We start from the raw sequence: 24,236 nt of genomic DNA on the forward strand, positions 1-24,236 counted from the left end.
TAGTTGATTTGTTACTTTTTGTTTCTGAGAAAATGGAAATATCTTTCGGAGGTATCATTTTCTCTTTTTAAGGATCTTCACTACAGCCAAATTAAACTACCGCTAATTTTAGAGTTTTTTCTGTAATATCTTCAAAACAAATAAAAATATTCGAAAAGTAGAAACGTAGTGAACTAGACAATACAATTTTGCATGTGACACCGTTATTACAACTCATCTATCTGCTTTCGATTTGGAATTGTAGATAGATTTAGCATTTTGTTTGCGGGTCCTGTAAATAACGGTATACCAAAAGCAGATAGGTAATTGTGATAAAGGTATCACATGCAAAATCGTATTGTCTAGTTCACTACGTTTCTGCTTTTCAGATATTTTTATTTGTTTTGAACATATTACAGAAAAACTCTAAAATTAGCGGTAGTTTAATTTCGCTGTAGTGAAGACCCTTAAGGAGGCTTACATGACTATATCCAGTCTGTGATATGTTATTAGATCAAATATGTGAATAATCATGCTTAATGTTTAGTGAAAACTCTTTTGGTAATCTACTGTATTTCTCGTAGAATTCAGTCACCGGAAGACGCAGTAAATGTCTGAAAGTATTAGCTGTTGCAAGGAAAAAAATTAAATTTAAGAAGTAAATAAATGAATAAATATAATAAAAAATAAACTTACTGATATTTATTTACATATTAATATTATGTTTTGCTCCTTGCATTTTATTTTTAGTATAAAATATCTGTAGCCTATGCCTATTTTATTATTTACACTGTTATCGTACTGTAAATAATAAAATTTTGGATTGGACGTTTTACAAAAGAAAATAAAATAAAAATTTTAGTTTTAATCCCTCGGTTGCGCCTTTTAGGTTGAGGGAGATGAACGATTAGTGAAAGTGAAGGATTGTGAAATTAAATGTTTTATGCTCTTCCACTGGGAATCGAACCCAAGACCATGTGCACCAGAGGCATATACGCTAGCTGCTAGACCAACGGGAAGAGCTTAGACCTTTTAGACGTGAGCCATCTTTGCAAATAGGTTATTCTTTAATTTGTAAGTTAGCTTTATTTTCAACATTCAGATGGTTACAAATTGTATTATTGTACATAACTAGAAAAAAATATAACACCTGCATCCAAGTGTACCTTAATTACACTGCACTGTTTCAGCAGTTTATACTGCCTTGATCAATAGGCTTCGCAGAGAGCCGAACTCTAAACGTTTATAGTCGTCCAAAGGAAATAGTACACATTTCTAGAACAAGTACGAATATCAGCGATTTTGTAGCTGGATTTAAGTATTCATGTAAAAAGAAAGAAAGAAAAAAAAGTCTAACGAAGAGTTCGAGAGAAGGGTTTTACATTGACAAGAGTTTAAACTTGGTAATTTCCCAACTGGGCACACGGAAAAGTATCAAATGAAATTCTGAGAAGAAAGGAAGAAAAAAAAACTTCCATGTAAGTTTTCCAGAGTTACTGACCAGTTTAACAGACTGGTGTAACAGTGTAGTGTAATTAAACTGCATTTGGAAGCAATAAGTTGATACATTTTTAACTAAAGGCTAACACCCTCATCCTGTAAAAAAAGGTACTTGTTCAGAAACATTCACAAAAGCCTCGGACAAGGACTGATAACTTGGCACGACATCAGCAAAAGAAAATGGACATGAGATTTGGAACATGGAATATTAGAAGTCTTTATAGGGCAGGCGCGTTAAAATCTGTAACGAGTGAGTCAGAGAAATACAGGATGGACTTGGTAGGAGTTCAGGAAGTTAGGTGGGAAGGAAATGGATCTGAGAATTCCGGAAATTTTACGTTCTTTTACGGGGATGGAAATAAAAATCACCAGTTAGGAACAGGGTTTTTCGTTCACAAACGAATATTACCAGCAATTAAACGGGTTGAATTTGTTACTGACAGACTTTCTTTTATTATTCTTAAGAGACGGTGGTGTGATATTATTGTTTTAAATGTACATGCTCCAACTGAAGATAAGGGTGACGATATAAAAGATAGCTTTTACGAAGAAGTGGAACGGATATTTGACCAACTCCCGCGATACCATATGAAGATTCTATTAGGGGATTTCAATGCGAAGGTAGGACGAGAGGATATTTTCAAACCGATTATAGGGAACGAAAGTTTGCATAAGGAAAGTAATGACAACGGTGTTAGACTCGTGAACTTTGCAACATCCAAAAACCTAATCGTGAAGAGTACAAAATTCTCACATCGCGACGTTCATAAATACACTTGGACATCACCAGACGGAAAAACACATAATCAAATTGATCACGTTTTAGTAGATAGAAGAAGACAATCTAGCATAATTGACGTCCGGTCGTTTAGAGGGGCTGATTGTGACACTGATCACTACCTGGTAGCAGCGATAATACGAGAGAGGTTATCGTTAAATAAATGTAATACTCAATGTCCGAAAACGGAGAGATTTAATTTAAATAAATTAGAAGAGAGCCAGGTAAGAGAGGAATACCAGATTGAAGTTTCGAATAGATTCTCGGTTTTAGAAGACTCGGAGTGCACTAGTGTTGAGGATACTTGGATTGAAATTAGAGATAGCATTAAAAGTTCAGCAATAGAAAAATTGGGACACGCGGAAATACGTAGGAACAAATCATGGTTCGACCAAGAATGCGTTAAACTAGTAGAGAAGAGAAAACAGGCAAAATTACGGTGGCTACAAAATCCGAATGAAATAACTACACAAAATTTCGCAGATATCAGACGGGAAACTTCCAAAACTTTTTGAACAAAGAAACGGGATTTTTTGATAGCTAAAATTAAGGAACTTGAAGATAATAGTAAAAATAAAAATATTCGGGACATGTATAAGGGGATCAGCGAATTTAAGAAAGGCTATCAACCTCGTGCTTATATATTAAAGAAATCTGACGGAACAGTTCTCACTGATACGGATAGCCTCTTAAATAGATGGAAAGATTTCTTTGACGATTTGCTGAACACGCAGCCAAAAACTAATGTGCGTGGAGAAAAGGAGATACACACCGCAGAACCGTATATTCCAGAACCCAATCGAATAGAAGTGGAAGCCGCTATAAAGAAATTAAAGAAACACAAATCTCCGGGTGTAGATGAAATTCCGGCTGAGTTAATTTTAGCTGGAGGCGAAAAATTGTGGAACAAGATACACAAACTCATTCTCCTTATCTGGAACAAGGAAGAATTGCCACAAGAGTGGAAAGAGTCAATCATTGTTCCAATTCACAAGAAAGGCGACAAAACTGACTGTAATAATTATCGAGGCATTTCTCTTCTGTCAACATCCTATAAAATCCTTTCAAATATTCTGTTAGCAAGATTGACCCCATACGCAGATGAAATTATTGGAGATTATCAGTGCGGATTTAGACGAAATCGATCAACTATCGACCAAATATTTACCATTCGCCAAATACTCGAAAAGAAGTAGGAATACAATACCCCGGTACATCAATTATTTATTGATTTTAGAAAGGCTTACGACTCGGTTAGGAAAGAAACATTATACAACGTTCTTACAGAGCTTGGAATACCGAGAAAGCTAATTAGATTAATTAAGATATGTTTAAGTGAATCCCAAAGTAAAGTTCTGGTAGGAAAATTTTTGTCCACGAGCTTCCACGTCGAAAATGGCCTGAAACAAGGAGATGCGTTGTCGCCATTATTATTTAACTTTGTGCTGGAAAATCAAAGATAGCAACCAGGGCCTAGAGTTGAACGGCATTCACCAGGTTATGGCATATGCTGATGATGTAAATTTAATAGGGGATGATAGGAGAACAGTAGAAATAAATGCAGAGACATTATTAAACGCTTGCAGGGACATGGGTTTAGAAGTAAATGCAGAGAAAACTAAATACATGGAAGTGCGTCGGGACCGTAATACGGCAAATTGTGGAGGCGTTAAAATATTAAATAATACTTTTGATAAAGTGGATACTTTCAAATATTTAGGATCAATATTAACAGACGAAAATCATATTCACGAAGAAATTAAATGTCGACTAAAAGCAGGGAATTCGTGTTACTATTCGGTTCAAAATCTCTTGTCGTCGCGAATTCTGTCGAGGAATTTGAAGCTTAAAATATATGAAACTATAATCATGCCTGTTGTTCTGTATGGTTGCGAAACATGGTCGCTTACTCTGAGGGAAGAACATAGACTGAAAGTATTTGAGAACAGGATCCTGAGAAGAATATTCGGACCCAAGAGGAACGAGAATGGGGAATGGCGGAAGCTTCATAACGAGGAACTACATAGTTTATACGGTTTACCCAACATTGTTAGGGTCGTCAAGTCTAGGAGGCTTAGGTGGGCAGGTCATGTAGCTAGAATGGAAGAAAGTAGAAACGCTTTCAAAGTCTTGACTGGTAGACCCATAGGAAAACGACCATTAGGAAGACCTAGGCGCAGATGGGAGGATAATATTAAGATGGATCTCGCAGAGATAGGAATACAAAGTAGAAACTGGATCCAATTAGCTAAGGATAGAAGTCAGTGGAGAGCTTTTCTGAACGCGGCACTGAACCTCCGGGTTCCATAGGCCATAGAGTTAGTTAGTTAGTTAGTTAGTTAGTTAGTTAGTTATAAATATTCGTCAAACCATTTCCTTAAATAAGTGTGTATCAACATTTATTTGCTACGTATAAGCAGGAGGTTTTGGCGTTTGGAGATCAAGATTATAATACATAAGTCAGAGTTACATGTTTAGATTTTTGCACATGATAAATTCGTGCGAGTATTAGTTACAAATTGTATGTATACCTACGTTGAAATAAATTAAGGAAACAGTCCTTTTACATTATAGTAAATTATACATAAAAAAATCTTATTGGTTTTTGTCTTGAAGCTCAATATATCAGTTTCATTTTTAATATCTTTAAGAAGAGAATAATTAATTCCCGTGTTACGCTAATCATTGTGTATAAAAATACGCAAATCATTATGTATAGAAGTATGTACTGAAAGTAGATCTTAGTAGAGTGTTACCTGATTATATTGTATAATTTTGATGGCGATTATTCGGAGAATTTGGTCCGTAAAGTGATTTTTAGAATATATAAACATGAATTTGTAAGAATTCTGTATTTTTTTAAAGTAATTGTTTACATGAATTAGGCAGTGATTATGCACAAGACTTTTTTTTTATTATTTCCTGAAAATAAGCATTTTCTATTATACACTAATAATATGACTTAACGTACTATTCAAAAAGATAAACATATCTTTTTAACAAATCATAACACATACTGTTTCCAAGCTTCGCTCGTGTCTTCTTCGATGTGACTTTCCACCTGCGAGAAGTGAGTGAATGTTAGCGCTATGATGTTCACTCAATATGTTACACTTGCGCTACTCAAGTTTGAGAACGAAATTCCTACAATTAAGACAATTTACTGTTACTTTTATAATAGAATCATATGTTCAGTACATCAATTATCTTGAAACGATTTTTTAAAAGAAATATTTCAGAAATATTTGTTTGTCTTGGAATTGTGGAATAAACTTGCATAGGAATTGATTTTAAGAGGTATTTCATACGAGCTATAGGATTTTCCAGAATGAAGAATTCCATCAACTGTGACGCATCTAGCAGCGCAGATGACAAACTCATACCAAAGAGACGAGCGAAACCGTACAGTAGCATCTGTTATAATTTATTATAAGAATTATTATCTTTTTGAATATCCTATCAGAAATGTATACTATAGGATCCTCAATACATATTAACTCTACTGCTTCAGTAAATGCACGATTTCTAATCTGTTCCTTTTGAACTTTTCCAGACGCAAGAGGAAAGGCACATTACACATATGCAGTATGTGGCATGGCCTGACCACGGAGTCCCAACCGAATCGTCGCAGTTTTTGGAGTTCGTCCAGAGAGTCCGTCAGGCAAGAGCCGGGATGGTTGAACCGACGGTGGTTCATTGCTCAGCTGGCATCGGGCGAACGGGTGTTCTTATTCTAATGGAGACTGCGATGTGCCTCATAGAGGCAAACGAACCTGTTTATCCTTTGGATATTGTGAGAGCGATGAGAGATCAGCGAGCCATGATGATCCAAACAGCTGTAAGTAATTAGGCTCCACTGTGAAAAGGATTTCGTGGTATTTTGGATTTTTAAAATTATTTTATTTATAATTAGGATCGTTCTTCGAATAAGGTCTGTAACTTGACGCTTAAGCTTCTTTATGCCAACTAATTTGAGATAATACTACGAAATGTTGTAAGAATCCTCAACATCGAAGCTTTTCTAATAATTTCGTCTGTCCAGTTTACAGACATCATCAGTAGTATAGTGTTTAAAAAGTAGTAAACAAGTAAAAAAATCAATAACCAAACTTAAACATAACATCTACAACAAAGATTCCATTAACATTTTCTTCGAATCACGTTGTAAATTTTGTTTCTATAATTCAAATAGAATCTTTTATTTTTCAACTGTCTTACAGTTTTTTTCTCTCTTTTTTTAAATTCATGATTATTTAAATTCATCTATCCAAATCACTCCGATCCATTTGTAGAAATATGTTCTGTTTTCTTTGAAAGATTATAACTACCTAACATTTGATTCTGCCCGAAGCCTTGGTCATGGTTAAAATTTAAAGAAGAAAACTTCAATGAGGAAAGTGTGTGTGTGTGTGTGTGTGTGGGCGGCGGGGGGGGGGGGGAGGGAGACACTTCATCTCGGTGAAGTTCTCTTGTGATAACGAGTTTTTAGGCACGGAATATGTCCGTCAATTATAAGTCACTCAGTAGTATAAACTTTCTTGTGGTACTAGAAGCAGATTGCAATTAAACTAACTGAAATAGGCATTTTAATATTAATGCTATATTTGGTCTGCAAATGCTAGAGGCAGTTTCTTCTTTTTTATTATAAATTGGAGAATCTCACTGTTTCTCTTTGATATTTGGTGATTGTTTAAATGAAGTGCCATATTTACTTGATTACATTGTACTTCTTAACTGTCTGTCCTCTAAGGAAACTTCTCAATATGTTCTGCACAAAATAAGCCGGTAAACGAACTAAACTATGCCAGTCAGTATCTGCTGACAGATTTTATATATGAATGCTCATTATTCAAAGCATAAGATTAACCGCTCAGACATTTTTAAATGTTTAGTTTTGTTTCTCGAAGTAGTTATCCATCTATGCGTGCTTTGAATAATGAATATTTGTGTATAAAATCTACTGGCAGATATTTACTGTATTGGCCAGGCCCGATTTTAAGGGGAGGTTTGGTGGAAGATAATTTCAGCCCTGGATCTCTACCTGGACAGGTCCCCAGCTAAGAATGAGAAGTAAGTTTGTGAAGATGATTACGTGACTGGTATTTCTCATTAATTTATTGATGTCATTTGAAATAATAATAATAATAATAATAATAATAATAATAATAATAATAATAAACAACCCTATATTATCCATCATATGAGGCTGTGGAAAGTGAAAACGAGTAGCTCTATCTGACAAAAATCTGGGCAAATGAGAGAAAGCTACATCTTTTGCTGTAATTGGAATATAGCAGTACAAAAGGTATACGATAGTCCCTGTTCCCTGTAGCATTTTTAGAATTACACAATTCAGTTATATGTCTTCTTCTGCATACGTCTCTCTCACTTTCAGTTATATTTAGAGCGGAAGCTAGAACGAAACTTCTCACATCAAATTATAAAAATCTTCAGCAACCTGCAGTAATCGCACGAACGATAGTAAGAAAATTAACTTTGTCTTATTACAAAAACAGGAACCTTTAACCAATCACGGGATGACCTTTAACTCCCAAATCCTCAAAATACTTTCTTCATAAAATATAGACTAAATTTGTAACATTGGATGCGAAAATTGTTGCTGATCACTGCTGTAACGAGTAAGACAAAATAATCGGAAACATCTGTAAAATAAGACTCTCTCCCTAAAATTTACATCACAAGATATATATGAACTAAACCAACACTGTAATATTGCATTATACCTATGCTGATAAAATGCCATCAATAAGACAAAGAAAGAAAAAAACTTCTGAAATAAGACAAGGGTTAAAGTTACCTAAATGGGCGTGGTTCCTGATTTGATTAAAATTTACATTACAAGATATATATACACTGCCATTTGTAATATTGGGTATAGAAATTTCTGCTGATTATTATTATAGAGAGTAAGATAATAATCGAAAGCTTACCTTGCGTTGATTGAATGCTATTTTTTCTGATAATATCGCTTTCTTTATCTGGAATCATCCTTAGATAAAATTCACCATTGAAGGTAGATCGAGTTGTGAATTCACATTCTTACCCTTTTTGTCTTCTTTCGTGTATTAATGGATATTTAAATGTTCACTGCAAAATTCTCGGACACTTGTTACATACTTTTATAAAAATGTACTTACAGGTTTTTATGCGAAAAATGTATCCCCCCCCCCAAAAAAAAAGTGTTAATCGTCCCTTACGCAAAATAACGATTCTCCGTGCCTCGTTACGAATCATAGTACTCAATTCCTATACTGATATTTTATTTCTTTTTATTATGAAAAATTCTTGAAAGTTTTTTTTTTTTTTTAAATCAAAGATAAGAAAATTAGTTCTTTTAAAATTTTAATAATTTCTTAAGGAAACATTCTATCGTTTCGTAAATTAATAATATGGCTAAAGATTCTTGATCACCGATTTAATTCTGGCACTTTTGTCCTAATAAAGTACGATTTATATGTTACGTTTTCTATTTGCGATGATGCTTTATGAAGAACTTCCATCTTTTCAATGGTATGCCTAGAGGTTGCCAAATGTTTTGATTGACTTGAAACAGATCTTGGAGATCTTGAAACTCCAAACAAGTTGAAATTAACATCAATAGATGTTTGGTTCGATACTATTAAACCTAGCTATTACTTGCATTCACAATTGGTTACGTGAAAACAAATTCAATGATTTGGAAATATATGAAATCTAAAAGCTGGAACTTGGTTTAATAACAAATTATTTTCAATTTGAAGAAAAATATTATAACCAAAGGGAAGGTCTTGTTATGGGAAATCCTCTATCTAAGTTACATGCTAATATTGCCTTAAATCATTACCAATCAAATATACTTAAAACAGAAGAGTTTCAATGTAAAGTATTAAGTATTGTAGGTGTGTAGATGATATGTTACTTCAATATAGGGAAGATATAAACTTGAGTACTATTTTAAAGGAATTGAATAATGTACACCAAAAAAAAAAAAAGTTCAGTATGGAAGTGAAGGAGGATAACAAAATTAATTTTCTAGATATTGCCATTTTTTCATTAAAAAAAATCTATAACTAACTAACTCTATGGTGTATGGAACCCGGAGGTTTAATGCAGCGTTCACAAAACCTCTCCATTGACTTCTATCCTTAGCCAATTGGATTCAGTTTCTACTTTGTATTCTTATTTCTGCGAGATCCATCTTAATATTGTCCTCCCATCTGCGTCTAGGTCTTCCTAATGGTCGTTTTCCGATTTAAAACTTTGAAAGCGTTCCTGCTTTCTTCCATTCTGGCTACATGATTTGCCCACCTGAACTTCCTAGATCTGATGACTCTAAAAATGTTTGGTAAACGGCATGAATTATGTAGTTCCTCGTTATGAAGTTTCCACCATTCTCCATTCCTGTTCCTCTTGGGTCCGAATATTCGTCTCAGAATCCTGTTTTCAAATACTTTCAGTCTACGTTCTTCCTTCAGAGAAAGTGACCATGTTTCGCAACCATACAGGACAACAGGCGTGATTATTGTTTTATATATCTTAAGCTTCAAATTCCATACAACCATTTTTAGGAAACCAAAAGCCTTGAACTTTTTTATTCATAAAAATACAGCGCACCCATTTAACATTAAAATAATTGTATGGATAAACTTTTGTCTTTAGGCTTACAGATTAGTATCATTAGAAAAAAATTTGGAACAACAATTAAAACTAATCTACAGTTTACGGTTACTTAATGGAATTTCAAATTCTACTATGGAAAACTGGAAATTATAAGCTCTACAAATTTTCAAAAACTTAAAACACAAGCTCAGTCAAGGATGTTGACAGAAATGCCAAATGGAATTCGATTACTCTGTGGCCTAACCTCTTATATAAATCAAAGAAAGTGGCAAGAAAATATGCGTGTAATGTAGCACTCAAACCTCTGATGAACTTCACATTATAAGAGCTACTATATGGATAGTTTTAGCGCGTTAGGCACGTATTTAGTGGAGTGCAATTGTAATCAAATTTATCTAGGTATAACCAAGGAAATGAGGCAATTACAATTAAAGAACACATAAGAAACTCAAAAGACCAAAAGAGTTTCAGGTACATCTAAACATTTAGCAGCGTCTAGATATAAAATTAAAAAGGTAAAAGTACTCCATAAAACATCATCGCAAATAGAGAACGTATGAATTGTACTTCATTAGGACAAAGGTTTTAGAATTAAATCTTGATCAAGGATTTTGAGATAAACGTTGGAATCATGTTATTAACTTAGGAAACGCTACAAAGTTTGTTTAAGAAACGATTAAAGTTTAAAAAGCTCTAATTTTCTTATCGTTCAAAATTTTCTTATCATTCAAATTACTGAAATGAAGTTTTTTCATAATAACATGAAACAAAGTATCACTATAGGGGCTGGCTACTTTGATTCTTAGTGGTATAAATGATGAATCGTTATTTTTCACAAGTGACAATACTTTGTTGTGCATTTTTCTGTAAAGGCATGTAATTTTTTTATAGTAATAGTGCGTAACAAGTGTCTGAGAATCTTGCAGTAAACAGTTAAAAGTTGTCTCCGTTAACACATGGAAGAAAACAGAAAAAGGAAGAATGTGAATTCACGGTTTGATCTATCTTCAAAGGTCAATATTTGTCTGAGGATGCTTTCAGATTAAAGGAAGCGAAATTAACAGGAAAAATAGCATTAAATCAACGTAAGATATCTAAAACTTTATTTTCTATATGTTTATTTATTAATTTATTAGATGTCGAATCCAAAATAAGTTTGATATTTATTCAACATTGTAATATGTAAAGAGAGAAAGCAGAGCGGCCAACCTAAAGAGAAAATGAAATAAAATGAAATTTCTAGTTTTATATTCCACTGTTATGCCCTGAGAGTAAAGGAGACGAATGACTAATGACAGTAAATATTATTATGAATGGATTGGTGGAATGAGAATGTGTGAGGAAACAGGAGACTCTTAAGAAAATCCATCGACACTTTGTTGTTCACAACACGGTGAAATGACCTTGAATCGAAGCAAGGACCCCTCGCAGCAAATGTAAGTTCTCTACCATTGAGTCACGTGGCTCCTTTAACCTTAAGAAAGTTCCGGCTAAAGTGGAGATTCTTTTTTATTTATCGTCCTGTAATTATTGTTGTTTTATTACGAGAGCTGGAAAGAAAAATGTGGCAACATATAAATGTTTCGTAAATCATGTATTGTACACTCATGAGACTTCTATAGGCCTTCAACGTAATCCCCTTCAGCATGTTGCATCCGTTGCCAGATGTGGGGGAGTCGCAGGATACCAGCAACGGTGCCCTCTTTGTTGATATTTGCAAGAGAGCGCCCTATAGCTCGAAGTATGGCATCTCTGGTGCAGAAACGCACCCCTCGCAGTGGTTCTTTCATTTTAGGGAACAGATGAATCCCATGGACTCATGTCCGGCGAATAGGGTGCGTGCTCTAGAATCTCCCACCCCAATCGTTCAAACAGGTTTCTGACAGCAACTGTGCTGTGACAACAGGCGTTCTCTTGTACAACAATAAGTGGATCCCTTATGAAGTTGGGTCGTTTCCTACGAAGTGCAGGACGAAGATGATGTTCCAGAAACCTGCAGTAGTTTATTGCATTTGAGGAACTGTATACCGTAATATGACACCACGTACATCGTATACCACTATCAGCATCACCTTCACATTCTCCGGTTTCTGACGCAGCTTCTTGGGTCGGGAGCTGATAGGTGGCACCATTCATTTGATTGTCGTTAAAAGTTGTGGCTCACAAAGAGCACGCCCATGTTTTGTCAAGTGCGATGTTCCTGTCCAGGAATACGCGACCTTCCCATCTGTAACATGCCAAATGATCACCGGCGAGGGCGTATCTGTGCCATGTTTGAACGTCTGTAAGGTGGTGCGATACCCACTGGGATGCAATTTTTCGGTAACGAAGATGTTCCTACTTCGTTATCCAACTCCCTGGCAGTCCACCTCCTGTCCACATGCAGCAAAGATTGAATCAATTCAATAGCTCGGTTTTCGACCCCATGTCAACCTCCACACTATCATGTCCTGCACGAAACACTGCAACCCAACCCAGAGGACATTCCCTGGCGTTTTTTTCTACGGGCCACTTCGATCTTTATCCATGCATGTTGATCTACCTTGGAAAGAATTCCCTTTAGAGCGGTGTAATTTGACAACCTACATTCAAAATACCCCGTACTATCACTGCAGCACCTACACTAGCGCCACCCCCCGAGTTGTGTAGCTTCACCCACCCTCTACATGTGTTGCCAACAGCAGCTCGAATAAAAATTCCTGCGCGGGGATAAAGCAGTGTTGCCGCTTATTTCTTTCCAGCCGTCGTATTTAATGGGCACATGCTTCGGCATTAGTAATGCATTCAAGTTTTTAAAAGTTTGGAAGAAGAGTGTGAATTCCTGGAATTATGCTTTTGCTCTACGTCTTTGTTTACGAAAATTTAACAAGCTTCAACATTACGCCACTTTATCTTTATATTGGGTTTGTGTAGAACACATTAGTCTAACAAAAAATGTTCATTACAAGTATATATATATATATATATATATATATATATATATATATATAGATAGATAGATAGATACAGATATAGATATATATAAAACCCTTAAACACTTATAGACTTCAAATGTTTTCTAATATGTATAGTAAATAAACAATATTTTAACTCACTGTTTCTGTTTTATTTCAGAGTCAGTACAGGTTTGTGTGCGAAAGCGTTCAACGGGCATATAATGAAGGTATAGTGAAACCTTTACCGGAGTTTCAAAGATGAAAAGACACTATTGATATATAATTCAAGTGAGCAACATTTTTTTATATTAAAAAATAAATAAAGTGATCTCCAGGAAGCCAAAAGATAAAGAGCATAGATTACAAACAACTTCAATTTTTAACCAGATTTTTTTCTGATTTTAGTACTACTGTGATGAGAACTTCTACAGCAGAAAACAAAGAAAAAAATATTTTAATCGTTCCAAAAGGAAACAAACCGTTTCTCAGGACAAAACCCTCCATCACAAATATCATACTATATATACTATGTACCAGTGCAACAAAACCATTTCTGAGGCCTTAAAATAAAACAATCACCAGTTACTCATATATACTGTCCTGTGGCTGTTAACCCGCAGTCCAAACCGTTTTACAAAGTATTTTTTTTTTCCTGTAAGAAATAATTTTTTAAACCCCTCCATCCAAGCTAGCAGCTTCGAAAACATATCTTCACTGCAGTGCCTTGGATGCGAACGGAGTTACTTTCGGAAAATGGTGCCACGAATGACGGCTGGTAACAGGAAATTTCAGAACATGAAGAGTAATAGATGCTGACGTAGGAGTTTTTTTTTTAATTACATAAATATTATTATTTATCACATTGTAAGATATGTTGTCATGTATTGTGTTATATCTGTACAGACTATAGCTTTAGTTGTCTCTTTTTGTACAGGAATGTTAGGTTAATGACTGATTCGTGTATAACTATTTGTAAAAGTCGAATGGGTTTCAAAACTCGTTTTTTAAAAAGAATAAATTATATAAAAATAATGGAACTGGAAAAAAACTGAATGTATAGCAAAAGAAGAGAAAAATCTACAGTATATCTGTTGCATGGAAACTTTGCAGTTGGTCCTATAGGAACTGTAAATGCAACAATATTTCGGTTCTTTTATTAAATTTGTGCCGATTTTAAGCATTTAATAATCCGTTGTTGTAATTAAAAAAAGGAAAAAAAGAAAGAAAGAAAACAGTTAATTTGATTTTGAGATGTACAACATTGTGAAGCCAGTAAATAAAACAAATGCAACATTAAAAATGTTTATTGTGTGCACTTGGAGAAAAGTACAAACGTTTGTTTGTATTATCACAGTACGCTTTGATCTTGAGTTTATATTCTCATGAATAAATATCCGAGGCAAGAAAGGGGACGGGAATATAACCGCAACATTTTACAAGTTTATTGTAGGGCTATTAAGGAACAAAAATTGAATTCAGTGTGACCGCTTTATGGGTCACTGAAACAAAAATTCTAGCTGCGTTGCCTCTATTTTGCATATGGTTATTAGAAAGAGTCCATATCCTACTTTTTTTTTGTTTCAGTATTCATGTGGATAATTTTAATTTAAGGGTCAGTAAATAAATTGCAATCTATACCTAGACTGGAATCTGAACACAGAGCGATCAAGATTTTATCGTAGGCCGTAGTGAAATGATCTACATTTAAAACAAGAACTAAAGCAAAATCCACCACCTAGGCCGAACATTATCCTCATTTGTTTAGAGAACGCTTGTAATATTTGAAATTCTATATAGAAATTTATCCCCATGTTTAAATTTTGTATTCAGCCTCTGAAGTTCGCTATTGGCTATAGGAAATGTAGATATGCTGTAATGTACCTAAAAAAAAATTTAATACTTATGGTTGTACATCAGATGGTCCCTAAAGCTAAACAACGACTGAATCGATGTCTAAAGAAAGTCCGGGAGGACTAAATTGACTACCACTTGTCAATATCGTTGCAGCAGCAATCATTGTTCTCCAACATTGTTGATATGATCTAATTAACAGTGCTCACTAACAGGCACGAGCACAATCACTTTGCTCAATTCTTTGTCATTTCCAGCAAAGAGGAAGTTGTTTTACGTGCTGTGACAGAAACCTAAATTGAGAGCAAATATTGGCATCTTCACAGTCGAAGCTTTCAAACGAACTTGTAGGCAACAAATTAGTTCACATGTACCAGGTTTTGCGCTGTACACATTCCTAGTATATTTGTATTTAGATTGTTCTAAGTTCCCATAACTAATGGCCATAATCATATCCGCCCACTAATTTGTTACTTGAAGTGTTGAGATCCATTAACAGAAGAAAAGTACGAACAAATTGGTATGTTTATGATGTATAGATTATAATAGAGTACTAATAAATAAGGTAACAAGGCTACTGACGTGATTCTTAATATACATTGATAAATGTAACTGTTGCAAAGGTTAAGCAAATATACATTTCTTACGTAGCATATTTGTTAAGATCTGTATAATATGGTTGGTTTCAAAACATTAGTACGAAAATATAGTAGTCCCATCCAGTATTGTCATTCAAATCAATCAACAACCGGTTCTGTAATTAGTATATTAAGTTGATTTAGTATTACTATTATTGCTAGTAGTATGAAAACATTTGATTACATTATTAGCGACGCCTATGCAAGTGCCAACACACAAAAACATCAGAGGCACTATTTACCGGTTTGCGTTAGCGCAACGCAAAATCTATTACACATGTTACAGAAACAAACTGCGTCTGCAAATCGTAAGAATCAAATTTCCAATGATGAGATGCTGTAGAAAATTGAAGTATCATGTCTCAACTGCAACGTGTGCTATCTCTTTAAACATTGGAAAGAAAATATACTCAAAAACAGTAAAAAAGAAAAATTATTAGGCAGAATCTAGATGTGAAGAGAGAATTTTAACAACCGCTTCATGATCTAAGACATTTTAATAACCGGTTCGGTCAAACCGGCTGAATTTCACCACTAGTCCCATGTAAAACTATACTTGGGGCCTCTAGTTTAAGTGACACCCAATTGCTACAGTCTTATGCTTTGACTCTGGAACAAGACTGAAAGAACTGGGACTACTTCATTTATATGAGTGATAGTGGGCGTATCCTGGAAATGCATCTTAAGCAGGTGCTTCTGTTTTCTTAATCTTGAAGTAGATCTTAAATAGTGGAGCCTTGTCATGTTGTTAATATTTTTCAACATTAAATCTTAAGGAAATCCTGATGACGTGTGTGGATACTTGGATCAAATGGCTCCAGGTAATCCAGTGCTGAAAACGATTAAAAACAAATCGACTTGCATTATTAAGGTTATGGCAGTTGCTAAATGTCGAATTGGGATGGTTGCCGTAGGAACTGAAAAAGTTTCTATTTTAAGTGCCGTATTATATTCACGGGTTACACCAAAATTGCCTTTTGATATGTTATCTCCATATACCTTTTAATTTTTTCATGTTGATAGTGGAGCTTCGCGCGTGATATGCTATATCATGCAAGAAAAGGAGATAAAACTATGCATCTTAATATTGGATTGTATATGTACGGGTACATTTAAAACTAAAGCCTCACATTCAATTTGACGAAATGGGATTTCACTGCATATCAGATACCACAAACAATCTATATTTGCCTTAATACATAACGATACAGCTATTACGTATTGGCCTGGTTACTTTATTTATTAAGTTACTCTACAGTTTTGAGCAACTACGCACAACATATTTGTTTGCTATTTAGATATATTATTATTATTTAATATGTTCAATTTTGCTTCTTGGCCTGTTGTATTTACTGTTTTCTACACAATAGATATCTTTCGTAACTGTAGTTTTCAATTTTTATCAAATTCTTTTGGCAGTCCAGTTTAATCTAAATACCGTTGCTCTATCTGTCTCTGATATGCAAGTCCAACAATTTAACAGGAATTCCAACCAGAACTCACATTCTTTTAAAAATAATAATTCCAAAACAAAAGCAAAATTAAACTTCAGAAAATAGAAATTTACTATAGAACTATAACAGTACTATAGAAGAGGAAGAGACCATAAAAGGACAAATACGTCATGATTATTTTTACGTAATATCCAAAATTATTATTACTATGTTGTCTAAGTACTTAGACATTGTCTCCCCAAAGTTTTAATTTTGTCTTTTGCGTGGTAGTTATTTTCAAAAAAGAAATTTAAAAATTAGGCGAATTTTATTTCGAGTGACTCAAGTAGAAAAGATTATGTAATACGGAAGATATCTCACATATGGCGAACTAATTTTCATGTGCAATGTGCTACAGCCTTCTGGGCCAAATATTAGGTTAGTATGGGAATTAAGTATATAATACAACATTAGTCATTAATTACAATTCGTTAATCAATTTTCTACTAAAAAGATGTGGTAATTTGGAAAATTCCCAATGGTAAAATTTTCTTTTTTTTTTTTTAAAAAAAAAAAAACCTATTAACCAATACTTCTCAAGAGATACTTATTTGTAGAAAATCGATTACCTAAAATGACTTGGCAACAGTGTATATACGGACAACGAATGAAAATTGTTATTCATGAGTTATCATTGTGCTATTCAACTGAAGGTAATTTTGAAAATCCAGCTAATATTTTGATTCTACTTCATTTAATTAACCCAAAAGTAACAAAATCCCAGTCATTTAGTATTTGGTTTAGAAGAAGACCGCAGCACGTAACTTCTTAAAATTTAGGCTAAAGTTGGAAAATACATTTGTAAGTATTTAATTTGGTATTAAGAAACGTGTCCATTACAATGTAATTAAAAAAAAGAAATTATGCCTGTTTGTTTTCACCATAAAGCTGTTCATAAAATTGATAAGTAATTTAACCTCATTATTTGGAAGATAAGGGTTGTAGATCAAATATCTATAGGATTCCTTTTTTTTATTTTTTTTTTTATTTTAAACCATTGACTGTTACTTCTTATAAATCAATTGTTTGTTTTTCTAGATTATACACAGCAAAGCAATGGAAACATAGTGATATTACAGCCACGATTGCTAGTTATTTCTTAAATACTAAATTTGCCTCTACATAACTTCAATTTTTAAAAAATCGAAACTAGTAGTAGTCATGATAACTTAGAGCTCTAGAAAACAATTGAATGTTGTTTTTCGCATAAAATGTTAAAACCTTGATAGACTGAGATGTAATAAAGAAGTTTAGTGTACAGAGTGCAAGAACCGTTTAAAAGGAAGTATGCACAGGGTGAACAATGGCTTGTAATATAGAAATTTTGAGTGTTTCGGTAGGAGTTATAATACATTACAAGTTCTTATCAATGAAGATTTTAAAAAATAAAACAAATATATATATACCCTGTGTGCCTTCTGTCGTTGTTACGAAATAAAATAGTTTAAACTTACATGTATATGTAAATAATAATAATAATAATAAAATCTTTTTGGAAATTGTTTTATATCTAAAATTATTATTGCATATGTTATACAACATACGACATTAAAGTCTTTTGTACACTTGAATATCCAATGTATCATTTTTGTACATTTTGCTGAGGACAAATTCTTTTAAATGTTTTATACAATATTCTCTTTTTTTTAAATATTACAGATAAATGGTGTGGTTTATCAGTAATTAATCCAATAAGCTGTAATTGATGGTAATTTATGATACCCATAATATTTAATTAAAATATGTTTTCATGTACGAGCAGAGGTCAAAAAATCGGAGAGTTGTTTGAATTACATTTACGTTACATTTGTTATTATTTTTTTTTAAATAACATTTTTGGACATTTATTGGCAATAGAATGTCAGTCTACCTATTAATGTAGAAGCATACGAAAGAGCAAAAAACTAGAAAAAGTATATCATTTTGGAATTTCAGCACAGAATTATCAACGTAATTCCCACAACTATGTAGTTGATACATGCCTTTTTTTTTTTTTTCGAATTAATGTACCACTGCCTTGATTCTTATCACAAATTACTTCTTCGTAGAGAAGAGTTTTGAATTTATGGGAAGCACAAGAAATTGCAGCATAGTGCTAAGTCCGCGAAGTAGTCGAATAAATTTGTTTTTATAAGGTTCAGCATCATACAAGGGTGGATTGGAAGTTTGTGACCTGATCTACAAAATTAGAAAATATTTGGATAAGTTATATTTTTCCTCGACCGAGATACACTCACGTTACCTGTAAGGTAATGCTTCTATACCACTTCTAAAAATGATTTCTGGAACCCTGAAAATATCCCAGTACCGCACTTTTCACCTCTGCATCGGAAGAAAATCATTGATTCCTCAACGACTTTATCAGGTTTCTAACCAAGTGAAAGTCGGAGGGGACAAGATCAGGCGAATAGGACGAATGCGGTAAGAGTTCGAACCAACATGAATGAATTTCTGCCATGCCATGGATGCAAAGGACGTGTGAACGCGCGCATTGTTCTGGTGATTTTCTCCATGTCACAAATTTCCGTCACATCCGCCGACTTGGTGCCTGATAAACTCCTTATCTGAAATAACAAAGAAAAGAATTTTACTCAGTGACTACCAACGAATGTAGCTACGCAGCTAATGTATACAAATATAAAATTGTTTATTCCCTAGTCAGGCCACGAACTTTCCAATCCACCCTCGTATGTATCAGCTTAGCGGATCCACTATTTTTCTCTTTGTTTTCCTCCTGGAAAGATAAGCTTATTCTAACATTCATTTGTAAAATACCTAGGAATACGTAGTATTGTAAAAATTAAAAATGTAGAACTCTACGATTATTTTGTCCTCTCCTTGCATTCAGTGTTTTGTTTCATTTACAGATAAACTGTTTAACTTCCTTAATTTTAAACCGAAGTAGTTGAAATTTCAATATTGTTTACAAGGATGACTGCCATCTTGAATATTATTTTGTGTCTGTGCTTGTTGGTTTTAAACTTCATAAAATTATTTTAAAATCCTGCCGTTGTTAAATATCTTCTTTGCCACTACTTTTATCTTAGAATTTCGGTCCACATACACATATATGTGTGAATGAACTTTTATATAATTACTATGTTCTATATAATGTACATATTACAAATGCAAGGTGACCAACATTTTGATAATTTAAATTAAAAGAAAAAAGTTATACAGGGTGTTCGAATTATTTGTGTATCAGGCCTCATTCTTTTGTTTAATATAATTAAGAAAATATTCACAACACTACTTTTTTGAGACTGATAAAAAGAAGTATTTAATGTCTAAGATAAGAAGTGTGATGAAATTTCAAATGTTGTGAGGTGGTTGATAGGAGAAATGGTCAGTATTGTAAGGTGTTTGGTATTCTGAACGAAGTAGCCCAATTAGATGCAGTAAATAATATTGTATATATAATAAAATATATTTACAAATGGTAAAGAATAGATTGTAATTTAGCTCGATAAAGAACCTGGATGTTCTTAGTGTGGAAAAAAAGTATGAAAACTGATGGAAATTTCGAAACCTGTAACTATACCTTGGTAGTTACTTGTAGAATAATACATTTTTACTCATGAACTGAAACAGAAAATTATTTGTTTTCGAAAGAAGGTACTGTAATGTGATTTTTCTTCCTCTGTGCAGCAACTTTCGCAGTATTTGACTGATTTCCGTAAGTTTTTCTTTTCTCCTCGCAGCAGCGTTTATTATTACAACAGGTACTATACACTATTTTATTTTACAAATCTAGAAATTAAAACAGTGCTGGTATTGCTTCATCTAATTATTCTATTTAATTGCGAAGTTCGTTTGAGTAGAATATGTGAAACAGCAAAGGGTGTGCAGAAATTACGTTTCAACTCCAAAACATATTATTTTTTACCTCTAATAGTATCATGTAGGGTGCCGGAACCCCATTATTGGTTTCTGTAACAAAACATGCAATATTCGGATCTTGAGAACAATTATTACTAGGTATTCGTCTATAATACAACACCAAAAACTTTAGAACCAAAAAGCATAGAAACTTCTAAACGTGGTAGTAGTAGTAAAGTTAATAAATTGAGCAGTTCTTTCTTTACTAATATTATTATTTGGTCTATTGTAGTAATATAATGGTTACTTACATCGATTTTTCTTCTTACGAATTAATATCAGTGGTTTTTGCTTTTATGCTAATTATTTATAGAAGGCATTCTGTTTGTGCTTTAGCTTTGCTTCCATTTCAAATTGTACATTCGGGTGGCTGAATAAGTAAGGGTCGTATTAGTACTGTTAGCGACAAAAGTTCTTTCTGTTTGCTGAAATTAGTTTTGTGAATAACTTCAGAATGGAAGGGTAATTTTAGTACAGTTTTCACCAGCCATACTACTGTTATTCTCAAAATAAATTTTACCAAACGGAAAGAACTTTTGTCGCTGACTGTACAAGTAAGTGTGTTGGGATGGTGCCTGTAAACAAAACTCTCTAGTCGTATATTTCCATAGAGCTTAAATACTATTTTAGTTTAATCTTCCAGTTGATTCATAGACATGAGATAGGCTGAGCATTTATGACTGACCAATTAGGCCAAGAATTTAAATCTTCAAACGTGTTAGAATACGTAAAGTGATAATGGCTGTAATGTAATATTGGAAAAATATAGAACAAGTTATCTTACGTCCAATTCTGCTGCAGATGTTCATATTTCTTTTGACATTTAGTATAAATTTAAATGAAAATCTCGCTTATTTTAATATTCAAGCATAGAAGTTCAAATACATTCAGGTTTGTTTCTATATCATGTAAGAGGCATATCAGTTTTTTATTCGATTCTTGTTTTTAATTGCTCTAAGTGAAGTCTGTTGAGAGAGTTCTCCCCAGCCGTATGAGTTACTTTAAAAGCAGAGTTGCATTCTTCGCAATTCCTTAAGATAGAAACGCTATTTAAATAAACATTTCATCACCATTTATCAAATATGCTTAGTGAGTATGCAACTAATAATGCTTTAAAACATTTAAAATTCTTTAAGTCAAATTAATTTGCCAGTTGAACAGAACAGTATTAATTATGAAATGGTCAGTTCTCTTAACGAGCCCTAAAATAGTACTTAACAAACAGTATCATTAACATATTGTTACTGAAACCGTTAGGATAAAAATAGCCCATAGAGATAAAACTATTTCTTCCTGAATTATCAAAGCTGTACTACGTGGAACTTAAAGTTGAGTACTATAATGGTTTAATTTACAAAGCTGTGGACAAATAAATTGAGAAATTGGTGTAAATATACAAACTTTTCGATATCTTCAATATTTCAGTTATTTTCGAACGCCTTAACGATCCAAAATGAAAAAAAGAAGAGAAATGTACACATTTATTGTCAAGCACATTTCTACATATAATGTGTTCAATTTCTTGATTAACTTTCATTTCGCTGCTGGTTATTTCTTTGTCCATTAGTGCCATATCATAATAATAGATCCATATGTTAAAAGTTATATTGAAAAAAAGGACATGGTGAAAAATCAAATCAGATTCCTTATTTCTTCATCACAATGTATAATACGGTAATGTATAAAAAGATCTGAAAATAGCGTGGTTTATTTATTGATTTTTTTAAAACGAACGTGCCACGTACCCCTTTTCTTTTCAGTTTTCATTTCATTGTGAAGTTGTGAAAACTGCCATTATTTATTGTTAATGTTGTACTGTCATTTAATTGCTTGTGAAATGAAATTTCCTCTTGTAAGTTGAGCAGAGATAAGACGGAAAAATCATGATGACTTATGGAAGGAAGTATATATGATTGTATACTCTGAAAGGAAAAACAAATCAATGTACTTTGAATATATGCATCCGTTTGTATTTTTTTTAAACAATGTTAGTTGTACTTTTTATGAAATATTTCATAACGAAAATAAAATATTTCAAATGAAAGAAAAAAAGAACAAGTTTGTAACTCATGAAGACAGTCTGTGCAGCTCACTTCTATAATTATTAAATTTCACATTACGCAATAAACAAATTGTACAGATATATTTACGGTTAGTATTATTATTTTACCTGTTCTGTACGTTGCAGACCTTTCACTATCCATCGTTATAGTAATAGATAAATCACAGGCACTTATTTTTAGAGGAAATCAAGGAATTTCCCATTTTACCATTCCCTTTCCTTTTCTAAAACTAAGGAATTTCCCATCTTCCTTTGATCAATTATTGTTGAATATTCGGGTAATGTGCTTGTTGGAAAATTTCTAAAGATTTTCCATTTCTGTGACTATACTATACTATGTAAATTTGGTGTTGGTGGACTGAAAAATGGTAATAAACTCACTTTATTAGCCAAAGCTTTGCCTCACGTGGTAAGTACCTATTCTTTATTCAGATATCGTATTAACATATACAAAAATGCAAGAGTGCAGTTACTTGGCGAGGAGTATTTGCCCCCACACTCACAAATCGATTTGGTTCTTCCTCGTATGTTTGTAAACTAAAATGTTAGATAATGCAGATAGTTTCAACCAATGATTATTGTGAGAATATATTTTAATAGATTGAACCCTCTTTAAATAGGTTCTCTTAAAGTGAAAATTCTCCAGTACTGTTAGTGTTTAATGAAATAAAGGCGAGACATAATAATTGATACAAGGTGTGATCAAAAAATATTGCTAATGATTTTTTTTATTTAAGCAGCAGCTGCTGACGCTGCAACCATTCGATGTAATTTGTTCGATAGCCTGATTCGTTGAGAGTGGGAGCGTCAAATTGGAACACGTTCTGACTTGTCAGTCAGCGCGTATCTATCGCGCATCAACAACGCGTGAACATTAAATTCTGTTTCAAGTTGCAAATATATGACAAAGAAACTCATGAAATGTTGAAATTGATGTATGGCGATAATGCTATAACTCTGAAGACTGTTTACAAGTGGTATTGAGCGATTTAAAAGCGGAAATGAGTCGGTAGAAAATGAGCAACTTTCGGGACGTCCTTAACCTAAAAAACAGAAGAATACGTGCCAAAAATGGCAAAAATTGTTCGTTCAAACAGGCGAATAACTATTCGAAAGCTTACATAAGAGCTTAGCATCTCGTACGAGTCCGTGCAAAGCATTTTAACCGCCGATTTTCAAATAAAAATAGTGGGTGCGAAATTCGTTCCCCGACTTTTGACTGACGAACAGGAGTTTTTGGTCGATAAAAATCTTCATGTTTGTCCACATCCACAGTATTCTCCGGATATAGCACAATGCAACTTTTGCCTCTTCCCCAAAATTAAAATCGTGCTTAAAGGGAAACGTGTTGACACCATTCCTGACATTGAGAGGGCCAGGACAGAACAGCTGAACACCCTTCCAAAACAAGCCTTCCAGAAATGTTTCCAGTCGGATTCTACGTTAAGATAAGTGCATTGCTAGCTAAGGACAGTATTTTGAAGGAAATTAGATCAAATT

At 33.5% G+C, this 24,236-nt stretch overlaps 1 protein-coding gene across 4 annotated transcripts in view; it reads left to right on the forward strand.

The window, feature by feature from the left end:
- Nucleotides 1-22,819, forward strand: part of Ptpmeg (protein tyrosine phosphatase Meg) — a 530,463-nt gene extending 507,644 nt beyond the window's left edge. For 3 of the 4 annotated variants that reach the window (XM_081740356.1, XM_081740358.1, XM_081740359.1), the window contains 2 exons: nt 5,811-6,095; nt 12,992-22,819. In XM_081740356.1, coding sequence (XP_081596482.1) covers nt 5,811-6,095; nt 12,992-13,075 — 369 coding nt within the window. In that variant the 3' untranslated portion in view covers nt 13,076-22,819. The remainder of the gene's footprint in view (nt 1-5,810; nt 6,096-12,991) is intronic. The other variant, XM_081740357.1, reaches the window with a different exon arrangement.
- The last annotated feature ends 1,417 nt before the right edge of the window (nt 22,820-24,236 follow it).

Source organism: Thermobia domestica, chromosome 15, assembly GCF_964235325.1.
Source record: "Thermobia domestica chromosome 15, izTheDome1.hap1.1, whole genome shotgun sequence".
Lineage (NCBI taxonomy): Eukaryota > Metazoa > Arthropoda > Insecta > Zygentoma > Lepismatidae > Thermobia > Thermobia domestica.